The sequence below is a fragment of the Lytechinus pictus genome, chromosome 12 (assembly GCF_037042905.1).
Source record: "Lytechinus pictus isolate F3 Inbred chromosome 12, Lp3.0, whole genome shotgun sequence".
Classification (NCBI taxonomy): Eukaryota; Metazoa; Echinodermata; class Echinoidea; order Temnopleuroida; family Toxopneustidae; genus Lytechinus; species Lytechinus pictus.
Window position 1 is genome coordinate 23,445,001 of NC_087256.1, and position 15,122 is coordinate 23,460,122.

At 36.4% G+C, this 15,122-nt stretch overlaps 1 protein-coding gene across 1 annotated transcript in view; it reads left to right on the top strand.

Moving 5' to 3' along the window:
- The window catches only part of LOC129272589 (fibrocystin-L-like), a 100,685-nt gene that overhangs the window by 9,075 nt on the left and 76,488 nt on the right, over nucleotides 1-15,122 (top strand). The window contains exons 6-13 of the mRNA XM_064107388.1: nucleotides 1,697-1,835; nucleotides 3,814-4,030; nucleotides 6,605-6,853; nucleotides 8,024-8,150; nucleotides 10,990-11,127; nucleotides 12,094-12,260; nucleotides 13,442-13,693; nucleotides 14,656-14,801. Coding sequence (XP_063963458.1) covers nucleotides 1,697-1,835; nucleotides 3,814-4,030; nucleotides 6,605-6,853; nucleotides 8,024-8,150; nucleotides 10,990-11,127; nucleotides 12,094-12,260; nucleotides 13,442-13,693; nucleotides 14,656-14,801 — 1,435 coding nt within the window. The remainder of the gene's footprint in view (nucleotides 1-1,696; nucleotides 1,836-3,813; nucleotides 4,031-6,604; nucleotides 6,854-8,023; nucleotides 8,151-10,989; nucleotides 11,128-12,093; nucleotides 12,261-13,441; nucleotides 13,694-14,655; nucleotides 14,802-15,122) is intronic.

The window sequence follows — 15,122 nt, forward strand, 5'->3', positions numbered from 1 at the left end:
AAAATATTCTTCTTTGAGTTGAAAAAAAAATCTAGTTGGCTAGATTCCCTTTTACAGGATTATGAAAATTGTTTGTATGAGGAGCAAACTGTTTCCTAAAAAAAATATTGATAGAAATCATTTACAGAAGCAAATTATGAAGTATACCAGTATTTGCTAGCATCCACAAAGTGTTTTCTGATTGAACTGGTAAACTTAAATTAGAGCCTCAATCCTGGGTCCCGTACACACTTGCGTGCATTTTGACATTCAATTCAATTCAAGTTTATTTTGCTCTCTGCATAAAAATGAACACAAGTGTGGTAAAATACATAGGAACAAAGTTTACATAACATCAAAGACATAAAAAAGCATTGAGAGGGAAGCAGCCAAAAAGGAAAAGAATATCCTTATAAAAAGGCCGACCCAACTTACTTTAAAAAGAATAATAATTATTGACAATATCAAAAGTAAAAAAAAAAAAAAACAATTAGAAGACAATACAAAGGCATAGATACACAAATGGTAAGATTTAGATTATGTATATATATAAATATTTACAAACAGGTTTAATTATCAAATATAAAGTTTCTGAAGTTACGTTTGAAAATATTAAATGAACAAGATGTTTTCAAATTAACCGGCAAAGAATTCCAAAGTAGTGGGCCACGAAAGAAAATAGATTTATGAGAAAGGCAAGTTCTTATTTTAGGAAGGTGGAAGTTTGCAGCATTTCTAGTAGGGTATTCATGAATATTATAATTTAATTTAAAACAGTTCAATAAAAAAGAAGGTAAAAGTCCTTTAGAACATAGATACATAAAAAGTCCCATTTCATACTTGTACATATCATAAATATTTAAAATTTTAAGTGAATGAAAAATAGGATAAGAATGGGCGTAAAAAGGGGAGTTGTTTATAATTCTGACTGCACGTTTTTGAAGTTTATGTAATCTGTCTAAATAAATATTCGCAGCACTTCCCCAGGCAAGAATGCCATAATTAAAAAATGGTGAAATAATAGCATAATACAGCATCTTTAAAATATTTGGTGGAAAATTTTGCAATTTGTACATTATGCCTATGTTCTTAGATATCTTATTGCAGATGGCATCAATATGATTTAACCACGTTAATTTATTATCGATTATGACACCAAGAAATTTTAAAGATGAAACTTCTTTTATCATTGAACCACACAATTTTATATCAATTTCATTGGAGTTTATTTTCTTATTTGTAAATATAAAGTTAGTTTTAGAAACATTGAGGGATAACTTGTTCAAGTATAACCAATCGGTAACCTTCTGTAATTCCTCATTAAATTCTGTTTGTAACGTCTGTAAATCTTTGTTGGACATGAATATACTGGTGTCATCTGCGAATAAGATAAATTTAAGTTTACTGGATACATTGCACATGTCATTAATATATAAAAGGAATAAAAGAGGTCCAAGTATCGAACCTTGGGGCACTCCACATCTTATAGATTTCAATTCTGATTTAATTCCATTACATAATACATATTGTTTGCGATTAGATAGATAATCTTTTAATAAGTCTAAAGTAATTCCTCTTATTCCATATGCATATAGTTTTTTCAACAAAATATTATGATCTAACGTATCATTCATTCCATCTCACAGTGGAGATACTTTAAAGCTTTATAGTCCCGCTCATAGATTTGTGTCATAATACTTTGACCTTTGACCTTTAGGTGAACCCTGTGACGTGGAGTCTTCAAAGGCGAAGGAGATCACCTGTTACACCAGACCAGCGCCGGAGGGTGCGGATCTTAACCCAGGGGGTAGGGGACTCTTGCTGGAGTACTGGGTTAATCAAACCTCCCTCCAAAGGTAAACCCATTTAAGCCTGTGGTGGAAGGGGGGGGGGGGGTGGGGGCTGTTTCACAAAGAGTTAAAAACTCTCAATTGCAAATTGCATCTGGGTCCCGTTTCATAACGACTTGTTTTTATGAAAAATGCACAATTGCTATTATAATTTTACTATTGGCCAATCGGATTGAAGCAGGGGCGGATCCAGGATTTTTCAAAGGGGGGGGGGGGGGCATATTTTGCCAAAGAAAAAATTGACAAGCAAAAAATAAAAAGGATTTAACCCGAAAATTAAGGGGATTTCTTCGACGAAAAAATTTGACAAGCAAAAAAAAAGGGGGGGGGGGAGGGCTCACTTCTCTTTTAATAGCATTTTTACACTACAAATTTTAATTGTGCCTCTCAAAAGGGGGACACGGGCCGGCTGTGCCCTCCCCCCCCCCCTGAAACCGCCAGTGGATTGAAGGATTTCAGTAGCTTTTAAATGTTATAATAAATTTTTTATTACAACAAGTTTTATGACACATGCCCCTGGTACATGTATGAAAGGAATCAACATGTTGGTGCAATTGTGCCAAGAGGACAAAAGGTCGCACACTGCTGTGTATTCACTCTTTGCACGCTGAATTAATTTTGGGGGTATATATAATGACAATTGTTTCCATGTTATTTTCTTTAATTCAAGATTTCAATATTGCACCATTGATACTTATTATATAGATGTTATCCAAGAACTATTGCCTTTTATTAGCTTATCTTATTTGAAGTTAAGGGAGAAAACTTGAAATTAATTTTACGAATGTGCAAGATTGCTACATCAGCACGCAAAGGGTTAATAAGAATGCATGTTCCATATGTGCGCATCAGCATTTAAGCATGACTTCACTCTTTGTGTGACAACCCCCCCCCCCTGTTTTTTTAATGGTCTCTCATCAAGGAGAATTGCCTCTCTTATCTATAAAGACCACCTTATACATTTCCCTTTTTGTTTTTGTATGTACCTATGCCCTAGAAGATTGTACAGACTATTTGTTTACAAATCTATTTTTTTCACAGAAGAGAGCCAAATTATGCAGTCTGGTATATAGTCTTGCATCAATGATGCAGAAACTTCTATTCTCAACCTATTTAAATCGACTCTCGGCAAGATTTGATCACAAAGGAAAGACTATTATGGAGAATTCTTTAAAGGGATACTCCAAGCTGAAAATATTCATATCTAAATGAACAGAGTAAAATTCACAAAGCAAGATGCTGAAAATTTCATCAAAATCGGATAACAAATGATGAAATTATTGAAATGTAGAGCTTAGCAATATTTTTTTTAAACAGTTACATGTATATGTATGCATGAATATTCAATAGGTGGGTTGATGATGTCACATCCCCACTTTGCTTTTTCTTATGTTATTACATGTACATGAAATCATAAATGTTTCATTTTTCATACATGTGTACATGTAAATGATGTATCTCAATTATAATGAAATAAGTTGCAGCAATAAATAACCAATGCACTTAATCGGTTGTCACTCCAATTGTTTAAGTTCTTGGTAGAAAAAATTTGAATAAACCTAATTCCATATAATGAAATACAAAAGAGCAAGTGGGGATATGACATCATCAGTTTGCTCATTGAATATTCATGAAGACATGCCTATAAGTGTTTCACCGGAATAGTGCAAGTCTTTTGAAAAATTCACTAACTTTGTTATTTGTTATCCGATTTGGATCAAATTTTCAGCATATTGCTCTGAATTTTACTCTATTTATTGAGATATGAATAGCTTCAGCTTGGAGTATCCCTTTTAACTACCCTTGTACAGCTCAGCATTAAATGCACATACTTTGTATTTTTTTTAACGGAAATACAAATATAGTACCTAATTGGTGTTATCCAGTGGATGCAGAGGGGCACGTGAAATTTAATGACTCATAACTTCCTCTAAGGGATGCTGTTTTCCAACTTACAATTAATTATGTTTATTTGTTCCTGTAGCCTTGACGTCTTTAGTTGGAATACCAGTGATGCAGCCTACGTCAAGAAAGGAATAATTGGTGGAGGCTTGACCACCGAGGAACCGAATGATCAGAAGTTTTACTCCCGTCTCACTGGATACTTTGTGCCTCCGCGAACCGGCGAATACACTTTCTATGTTCGAGGCGACGATTATGTGCATCTATGGCTTAGCAACAATTCCAATCCTGCCAACGCGGTATGACCCACTGAGCAAGAAGTCGTAGTAGTAACAGTAGTAGTCGTAGTAGAAGTAGTAGTAGTAGTAGTAGTAGTAGTGGTAGAAGTAGTAGTTATAGTGGTACTAGAAGTAGTAGTAGTAGTAGTAGTAGTAGTAGTAGTAGTAGTAGTAGTAGTAGTAGTAGTAGTAGTAGTCGTAGTAGCAGTGGTAGTTGTAGTAGTAGTAGTAGTAGTAGTGGTAGTAGTAGTGGTAGTAGTAGTGGTAGTAATAGTGGTAGTAGTAGTGGTAGAAGTAGTGTTAGAAGTAGCAGTAGTAGTGGTAGAAGTACATGTAGGAGTAGAATTAGTAGTAGTAGTACATGTACATGTAGTAGTAGTAGTAGTAATAATAGTAGTAGTATTGTTGGTGGTAGTGGTAGTGTTGGTACTGGTGGTAGTGGTGGTAGTAGTGGTAGTATTAGTGGTAGTAATAGTTATAGTAGTAGTAATAATGGTAGTAGTAGAAGTAGTAGTAGTAGTAGTAGTAGTAGTAGTAGTGGTAGTGGTGGTGGTGGTGGTGGTGGTGGTGGTGGTGGTGGTGGTGGTGGTAGTAGTAGTAGTTGTAGTAGTAGTAGTAGTAGTAGTAGTAGTAGTGGTAGTATAGTAGTAGTAGAAGTGGTAGTAGTGGTGGTAGTAGACTTGGTAGTAGTAGTAGTAGTAGTAGTAGTAGAAGTACATGTAGTAGTAGTACATGTAGCAGCAGCAATCCAGGTTTTCTGTCCGCTTTAGTCCCCGATTACTGGCATGGCCGGATCACCTCGCACTCACAGAAACCGACCTCATCCGTTCCCACCCGGTTTACACTATTCAGTCCATCTTCTTCCCTCAACCAAAATCCTCCTTCACTCCTCCACTACTTACTTCTATTTATATCTTCTTCAGTTTTTCCATTCCCTCTAACCAGCCACCCCCCAGTCATGTACCCTTCTAAAACATGATCCAAAAAAAAAATTGTTCTAAATTTACTGATAATCTTCATTCATTTTTGGACTATACAGCATTTTGGGGCAAAAGCAGTTTTGCCTTTGGCTTTTGAAGGCTTACAGAAACAAGCAAGACTGAAAAGAAATGTCAATTCCATACCTTGGGAACGGGGGAGAACGGGTCAGTCAGTGTAAAGGGGTGAAGATGATTTTCTTGGAAACGGCTGATGTGCAAAGAGGGTCTTACGGACCACACATACCCATACTACCGTTGTACCCCAAATAACAATACCGTAGTTTTTGAATAATGCATATCACATTTAAAGGACAGGTCCACCCCAACAAAAAGTTAATTTAAAAATAAGAGAAAAATCCAACAAGAATAACACTGAAAATTTCATCAAAATCGGATGTGAAATAAGAAAGTTATTACATTTTAAAGTTTTGCTTAATTTCACAAAACAGTTACCTAGGATATGCACATCCTGGTCGGTATGCAAATGAGGAAACAGTTGACGTCATCCACTCACTATTTCTTTTTTATCTTATTATATGAAATATGAAATATTCTAATTTTCTCCTCGTCAGGTAAAACAACGATTAATTCCTCCCTGAACATATGGAATTACCATTGTTTAATACTATATAGTTCAGTAAGTTGGTCCCTATTGTCAAATTTGTAAAAAATGAAATATAATATCATTCAAACAAAAAAACAAAAGAAATAGTGAGTGAGGGACATCTTCGACTGTCTCATTTGCATGTCACTGAGTTGTGCATATCACTGTTTTGTGAAAAATATGCGAAACTTAAAAATTTCATAACTTTCTTATTTTACATCCGATTTTGATTAAATTTTCAGGGTTATGCTATTTTGATTTTTCTCTGTTTATACAAATCAACATTTTTCTGTGGTGGACTTGACCTTTAAGGTTGCTGTACGCTTCCAAAGGACTTTGATATTATTGCCCTGGCTTTATTTGGCTTTGGCCTTTGATGCCTTGTCCTTGCACTTGGAAATCCTCAGCCTTCCTTGTTGGATTGACTTATTGATTTCATTGCACACAGTGCTTAGGTTAGGAAACAAAGACAGAATTCAATTCAAAACTTTGATTAAGCAATTTTTCCAAGTATTTTACTTTTAAGTAAATAAGAAAGTTCACCCATTTCATATTCAGTTGCCTATTTTGCATTTTCTTTAGTTAGTCAAAATGTAAACCAATATAATACTGAGGAGCATTGTCTCTGATACGTGACTTGGATATAAGATTAAATACATACCCTAATTCACGAATTTAGCACCAAAATCAACCAAGTATTTTTTTCTGAGCCAAACCCTAAGTAAAATACTCAGTTTTCTGAATGAAAGCCAGTCTAAAGCTATGGTATAGGGTCAATACTGTGAATTATACATGAAAATCTTAATCTTACAAAATCTAAATGATGGGCGCCTAGCAAGCAGGCAGAAGGTCCCATTTCTAAAGTCTTTGGTATGACTCGGCATGGGAGGGATCGAATCCATGGCCTCCTGTTCATGAAGTGGGCACTCTACCATTAATCTTGTCTGGTTTTGTAAGTGTTAAGTTAAATGTAAGTCCACTTTATTAAGACTTTAAATGTCCCTCCTACAGGCCAAGGTAGCATTCACAACCGGAGCAACAGGGAGTTTCACGGGCGCTAGTCAGCGATCCCCAAAGCTCACCTTGCTTCAGAATCAGCATTATTACCTCGAGACGCGACATAATGACCATGCCCATGGTTCCAGTGTAGTACTTGCCGTAGCCCTGCACCAGACAGAGTGGACCCACAAGGATGTCAACCGAGTCGTAAACGACATTCAGTTGATCGAGACCATGGCCGATGCTTTTCCGGAAAAACAGGTAGGTGTTTCCTAAAGCTACGCAAGACTTCTCGAGCGACTGGAACACGTCCTGGGGCAGAAAGTCAGCGACATAAGGATATATCATTTAGCGCAAGAAAGGGTTACCAGTCGCTGTAAAGTCAGTCGTAACTGATGAACAGCCCATTTTAAGTTGGTGAACAGCCCAATTTAAGTTGGTGAACAGAGCATGTCTTTGGCGGAAATAAATTACTATTTTGGAACCTCTGTACTGAGTGTTAACATGAAAACAATTATTTGCTGCCTCATTTAATAATTGTTCTATACTCCAAGTTGACAAGATTAATACTTTTTTCTTCAAGTGTTGAGAGTTTAATTAAGCATCAAATTATGGGGTTGTTTGATATTTTCTTTACTTAACAGAAATGTTAACATTGAAAAGAGTAATGAAAGGTACATATATGTTAGCATTAAACTAGATTAAACCAGCAAAAAATGTGATATTTTGTCCTGGATGGGCTAGTTAATCTATAAAACATATGAACACACCATATGAGGCTTTAATAGGCCTACTGGAACCCAGAGGATATAAGATAAATTGAATGAATGGTGATTGTGTTGAGTGAATGAACAGATTAATACATGTACATGCATGTGAATTAAATTATGGAATTGTAAAGATAATTCAAAAAGTCATTGAATGAATGAATGAATGGATTGATGGATGGATGGATGAATGAAAGCATGAATGAATGGATGGATGGATGGATGGATGGATGGATGGATGGATGGATGGATGGATGGATGGATGGATGGATGGATGGATGGATGGATGGATGGATGGATGGATGGATGGATGGATGGATGGATGGATGGATGGATGGATGGATGGATGGATGGATGGATGGATGGATGGATGGATGGATGGATGGATGGATGGATGGATGGATGGATGGATGGATGGATGGATGGATGGATGGATGGATGGATGGATGGATGGATGGATGGATGGATGGATGGATGGATGGATGGATGGATGGATGGATGGATGGATGGATGGATGGATGGATGGATGGATGGATGGATGGATGGATGGATGGATGGATGGATGGATGGAAGGATGGAAGGAAGGAAGAATGAATGAATAATAAAAGGACAAAATACATGCCGATGATTTGATAGAACCAATTTCAAAATGTACATCATTTAGGTTATCAGGGTGGTCGGCCAGAAGGAGGTTCAGAGGATTGATATCAATATATCATCGTGTGAAACTGTCGGCCAAGAAGGTTGTACTCTCTCTGGATTCACCGTAACCTATGACGGACAATCAACAGGTATGTCAAGTGGGTCCCACAAAAAAAGGAAGCCAGGATTTCTCATATTTCTTTAACATACGTGTAGCAAAATAATTTATGGTGTTTCATTAAGATACATGTACGTAAAGTCATAAATTCAGCATTTCTTTTTCATTTTGATATGATTTATGATAGTTCACGCATAGATGATATAGGCCCGTATTCTGAACTCGGGTTTAAATTAAACCATTGTTTAAAGTTGTGCTTTAACTACATGTATGGAGAGCCAATTGGGGCACAAATCCCTAACAGTACACATCCAATTTATTAACTCATATGACACCCAAATTGTCTTGGAATGATAACTGAAGTACATGTATTTTAAAGTATTTTTCAACATTATGAAAGCAAAAGGAAACAAAAAATAGTAAACATCAAATATACGATATAAACAGAATGTTAGAATTTTTGGCTCCCCATAATTTAAGCACAGACTTAGGCCATGGTCTAAGTTAAACCTGACTTCAGGCCATAGAGTTTTAAAGTTCAATTTCAAAACCTAATTGAGCAGAAAAATGAGTCGAGATTTGCTATGGATGAGACAACATTGCGTAATAAAATTGCGTAATACGCTCATTGCGTAATACGCTCATTAGCGTATCTTTTTTATTTTTTGTTAAACATGTTTTTGTCCCTAATCTCTCAATGAGAGTGGATGCAGATTCACATGTGAATTTCTAACATGCCTCAGTATCAGCAATATTTGTTTTACACCACAGTGCGTCACTAGTTCACTAAGTATTTGGTATGGCATCAAAGAAGAGATTTCATTCTTACTATTTATGTTAAACATATTTCTGTTTCTGGTAACTCCCGTAGGAACTCCGCATAACAAATATTCAATGATTGTAATATCTAGCTCTAGAAATGGGTTTCTGATTTTGCAGGACACACATTGTATTGTACATTCATCTTCAAAGCCTTGCATTTTAGTACCTCACAGGCGCGTAGCCAGGGGGGGGGGGCAGTCGCCCCCCAAAAAGAAAAAAAAAGAAGGGTAAAAAGAGAGGAGAAAAGGAAAAGCGAAGGGAGGAAAGGGAAGAAAGGTAGCTTTGTGGGTTTTTCTTTTCTTTATTTTTTTCTCAAAAAAGAAACTCCGTGACTCTTGCTCTGAATTTATATATATGAATTTTGCTTCCGCGCTGCGCGGTTAAATGACAATATTGCAGTTCTCCTTTGTTTCCCTCACCCTTTCTCTAACCCTGTTTTTTCCACCTCAGCTATATGTGTTTCTTGCCAGTTAAAGTTCAAATGTATACATTAGGGCATGGAATTAGAGTAAGGTTAGGCCGAAGTATATGAATTTATCTTTTTTTTTAATTGATCGCGCAACTTCTGGTCGGGTCGGCTCAGGGCGGGTAAAATCTTTATCTCAATTTTTGCCGTCACCTCCATATAGGCATCTTCTCCCGCTTTTAAGCTCATTACTAAACAACCATAATTTGGGGGCAAACAGGTTCCTAATTTAAAAAGAGGAAGGTATAAAAATTTGTGTCGTGTTAAATAAAAAAAGTACAATATTTTTGTATCAAATTCTATTCAACTTCATGTCATTTCCCTGCACATTCATCTCCTGTCCTGTTTTGCGCCCTCAGTTTGAAATTTTGAATGACACTTAAGTTTCTTTATCATTCAAAGTGAAGCGCATCAGGATAAGTGAAAGAAATTATAAATCATCCTGTTTTATATAATTTCAATAATCACAGAAGTTTCAACTTTTTGCGCACTATTTTCCTTGTAATGAAGTTCAATAATCTTAGAAAATTAATTGAATTAGAGCTGATGGGGGTATTAGAGATATCTGCATGTGATGAAACGTCCGCCCTATGAAATTTCAGAGTTTCATTGCTCTGCGCGGGGAGGAATATCTTCCTCCCGGCATATATCCTTCTCTCTCCTCTGTTTTGCGAGTTAAGATATGCACTGTCGCTAAATTGTTTGTAATCAAATCTGATCTTTCCAAGGGAAGTATTCAATATAACTTCGAAACTAACCTTTTCTCGGGACCATTTTCTTTGCAAAATATTTTTATAAAACACTTTAGCTTCCGCGTTTCCCGCGGGGGTTAATATTTTAATTTCCTCCATTTTATCCCTTTTTGTTTGTTTTACAATCACTTTTGAAAACAAGGTTCAAAATCACAATATAGTCAAATGAATTGGAGCTGATATAGGTACATGTACTAGAGACAAGGGAGGCGGCTCCTTTTTATTTTTATTTATGAAACACCGAAAGCTTCGCACTTCGCAAGGGAGGGGGAAACTCTCCCTCCCTGCACCCACCCCCTAGGGAGCGCGCTTCGCTCGCTCTGTAAGTGTTGGTATGCTTCGCGTGCATTTACCGCCCCCTCCAAAATGAAATCCTGGCTACGCGGTTGGTACATGTACCTCAATCCTGAAATACTTTTGAATCAAGGTCCCCCAAGCCCATTTGGATGATATTTCTTGTCAAATTTCTTCCAAACTTTCCTCATTCTTTTTTTTTTCCTTTCATTTTAATCATTTTTATTTGTTGGTTAGATTCTCCTTTGGGAAGAAAAAAAATCTGAACTTTGACCCATCTTTGCCTTTGTTGTGATGGGATAGCCCGATTTTCTTGATGATTTTATTACATCTTTTATGTGAATCGTCATCATATCAGCCATGTTCAGCCCACTGCGAGGCGAAGGCCTCCTCAAGTTGGTGCCAAAGGTGCTTGGCTTGTGCTGATGTAATCCAATTTATGCCAATGAAAGATTTTTTAAAGCACAATTACCATTCTTTTTTTTTCAGTTGAGAAGGATGACCACAGGTGATTGATATGTATTATTTTTCTTTAGACTTCACAACACTAAATACAAGTCAAGAACTTGAGGATGCTCTTAACAGCCTTTCAAGCCTCCAGTTGAATCCAGTCACGGTCACTTTAGATGAAGATGATACGTCTCTAACTTTCACAGTATACTTTACCAAGGAAGGTAAGATAGTCATGCAAGCCAAATTCGTGGTGAATAAAGCCAAATCATAGTAATTTAAGTCAAATATGTAGAGATTCAAGCCAAAAATCATTCATTCAAGCCAAATTAATTGTTATAAAAGCCAAATTCATTGTAATCAAAGCCAAGAGCAGGGGTTTTCGGATTCCGGTAATCCGGGTTCGATTCCCACTTGGTGCGCTAGTGCCCTTGGGCACTAGCACACTTAATCCTCATTGCCAGGTCCCTAGGAGAGGACCTTAAGCCGTCGGTCCTCTGGTTGCTTGCTTACAAGCATCCATGCTTTCTTAACAATCCGGTAAAAACATCCACCATTTACCATTTACCAAATTGTAACTTCTAAAGAAGAAGATTGTAGTGGTTTCATCGTACACCATGTATCGTTTCGTAGACCTATATTTTGGTCCTGAAAGGACCACCCAATATCAATATTTTGACAAGTGTGTTCATGTCTTCTTCAGGAGAATGAAAAGCAGGCTCTATACACTCTTTGAAGGTGAAATATACTTGATACCTGGGTATCAAAAGTCCATCGGTTATTGCAGCTCTGGTTCTGTAACCATGAACAGAATTCGCTTTGTCAAATAAGTTGGTCAGGTATTGTGGTGCCTGTCCATTATATAGCTCTGTATACCTGCTTACATTTCTGCATTTTCCACCTTTTTTCAATGGAAACATAATTTGTGGAAGTACCGGTACGTGTACCAACTCCAAGGACAAATCGTGCCGTTGTTTTATGTTGTTTCACAAGCGACTCTTGCACAGTTCGACCAAGCAGTGCTAGAGTAGTCGAACAGTGGCAATGAATGAGATATTTGATACTATCATTTTTTCAATGTTCCTTGATTTTGCTTTTGAACACATCCTGAGTGAGTGTGAATGAGACATTTGATATTATTTTTTTGTTTGTTCACTTTTCCATTTTATTTTCATGTTGAAATCCTTCAGAGAGCGTGACCGAGATGATTGATCTGCAGTATACTGGGAACAAAACCATTACGATCACAGAGGAGGAGGTGACCGATGGTGAAGCCGGCGTGGCCCCTGAGCAGTTCACCGTCACTTATGATGGAGTTGAGTCTACTCCCTTGACATTTTCCATGTCTGCCCAAGAGGTAAGTGCAGGGGGCCTGTTACAAAAAGGAGTTGCGATCAAAGATAAGTCCAGAAATCAAGTGGAACTTGATTTTTGACTATTCGTCAGAAGCATGTTTTGGGGACTTGCGTATGATGTCTATCATTGTGTTTATAGGGGGCTCTCGTGGTCTAGCCGTTATGACTCTTGTCCTCAATCAGAGGGTCCTGGGTTCAAATTCCAGCCATGGCATGTTTTCCTTCAGCAACTTGAACTGGAAGCACGACTGCTGGGATCATCAGTATTCTTCCAGAATCTCGGGTAAAGGTAAAGGTAAAGAAATTTACCTACATTGGGCTGCACTCTACCCAGGTGATGTGAATGGGTACGCGGCATTATTAATTCCTTGAATGAAATAAACACTAGGAGGCAGCTCGAGCTAAATCTGGGATAATAATAGGGCGCCTCGTTGATCAACAGGCTACATGTATATGATATCTAATACTAGTAGCAGATCTAAGGTAGCATATCAGAGAACTCATAATTGGAAGTCAACTTTAGGTCCTCAAATCATTCAATTGATTAAAAGTTGCATGGATTGATAGTCTTTTTCCTGCAAATGAAGATTGAAAACTCTCAATCCAAATTTACAATTGATTTTATAAGCAGGTTCCATGCAAAACCCGAAAGTGTTTTTAATCACTGTTGTTCAATCAACAAACATATGCTAAGTTTACTACTTGTAAAAAATATATTATATTATTGAAAGATGGCAGCTTTATGTGTTGAGCAGAACATGATGATAGTTATTATGATGATGATGATCTTAATCATAATAATCATAATTATGATACAAACTTTAATTTCATTAATAGTAATGATGATATTGATGATAATCATGACAATAATAATAGGCATTTATATAGCGCCATCTATCTAGAAATATTCTATTCTAAGGCGCATAAGAAAAGAAAGAATTAGACAGTTTGGATGAGTGTCAAAGTGCCAATAACTAATACTGTTCGAAAAGATAAGACTTCAGTTTAGATTTGAATGTCTCCAGTGATGGTATAGTTCTTAAATTCAACGGCAAATTATGATAATGATGATTATGATAGTGATAATGAGAGTGATAATGATGAGAAGTAATCATAAAACAGTTATGATATCAATAAAAATGGTACAGTTTCAATGTGTATTTGCTTGGTGTTTTTTTTCTAGGTTGAAGATGCGCTCGTGGAAATGACTGGATTTCGCTGCTCCCCCTCACTGGAAGCAAGCCAGTATTACTTCTTCCAAGACTACGAAGGTGATGAGGACACCAGCAGGGAAAACGGGGAGCGTGTGAGAGACCAAGAGGCGTACTGTTCCAGAACATCGCGCATGAACCCAGAATACATCTTTAGAGAGAACATATACCCTTCATCTGATGGCAATACGAAACAAAGATTTGATATTTCAACCTATAAAGAGGTGTGGTATCAGTAAAGTGGATTTTTTTTTTTTTTTTTAATTAATTGATATTTTGATCGAATTTTATTATTTCTGCATTCGTCAAGATGAATACAATAATACTTGCCCCAATGGCTGTTTAATAAGCCTAACTTTCTTTACATTGACAGCCAATCACAGCTCGTTAATTCAGCGTCAAAGATGTTTCTTGGTTCTATTATGTTTAATTTTGTTCTAGCATTCTCTTCATTCACGCAATTTAGATTTGATAAGTGCATGTCATAAAGTTTCAAACATTTTCGATGGTATTAAAAAAAAAAATAGAATAGTACATTACATATATAAACACTTTTCTTTCAAATTCATGTGCAAGAAGAATATATGGGAAAATAACTCTTTTTGCAAAAAAGAAAAATATCAATGAAATATATGTATGCTGGAGACTGTCAACATGATCTGGATGCTTAAAGTCGATGATAGCCCCCCCTTTTTTCCACAAGGTAAAGCTTAGCAGAAGAATCAGAGGAGGCATTACTTTGGTTTGCTTTTAACAAGTCATTGCTGTTCATATGATTTCTGTGATGATTTTGAAATAAGAAATTCTAAATCGTTCAATATTTTCAAAAGTAGGGATGTAAATTTCTGTTCGATAAAATCAACATTGTTAATTGTTCCTAGGTACAGAATTGGCTTACATTTTTTTTTTTCTCCATGTTTGCTCTTTTTCTATGTCTGATTTAAAATTTTAACCATATCATATTTTACGATACCTTTATTGGTCGGCCTATTCATAAGGGATGTTGCTTCCTGGCCACCTCCCATTTTGCATTGTTATCCTTTCCTGTGTAACTATTTTTCTTGTAGTATATTTTCTAATTTATTATGTGAATTAAAAAAAAAAATGGAATACTGTCATGTATTTCTTAATTCAAAGTGAAATTAATTTTAATTGAACGGAATCTTCGCCCCCCCTTTTATTTCAGTTGTGTTTTGCCATGCGAGGATTAGGATTTCGAGGTACCTTCCGAGTCTGGACCGTGCGGCAACTGAGAAGCAACAGCGATGCAGATATCTCGTATGTCAGCATCTTGATCAATTTCTTTGAAGATCCCGAAGAACCATCAGACACGTGAGTCATTCTTTTCCAAAGGTTCATGCCCGGGTGGGTGATTCATAAAGCTGTAAGTTAAGAGTGACTTTAAGAATGACTGGTGAACCTTTCTTACGTGCTTAACAATCACCGATGAATATTTAAAGGAGAAATATATTGACTATGAATATTTAAAGGAGAAATATATTGACTATGAATATTTAAAGGAGAAATATATTGACTATGAATATTTGGTTTTATTATATATCAATGGAAAGGTAATGATTTGGGGATTATCATTAGGTCAACGAAAATAATTCATAAGGTGGAAATCGGCAATTAAAAAGCGCTAAAATGCCT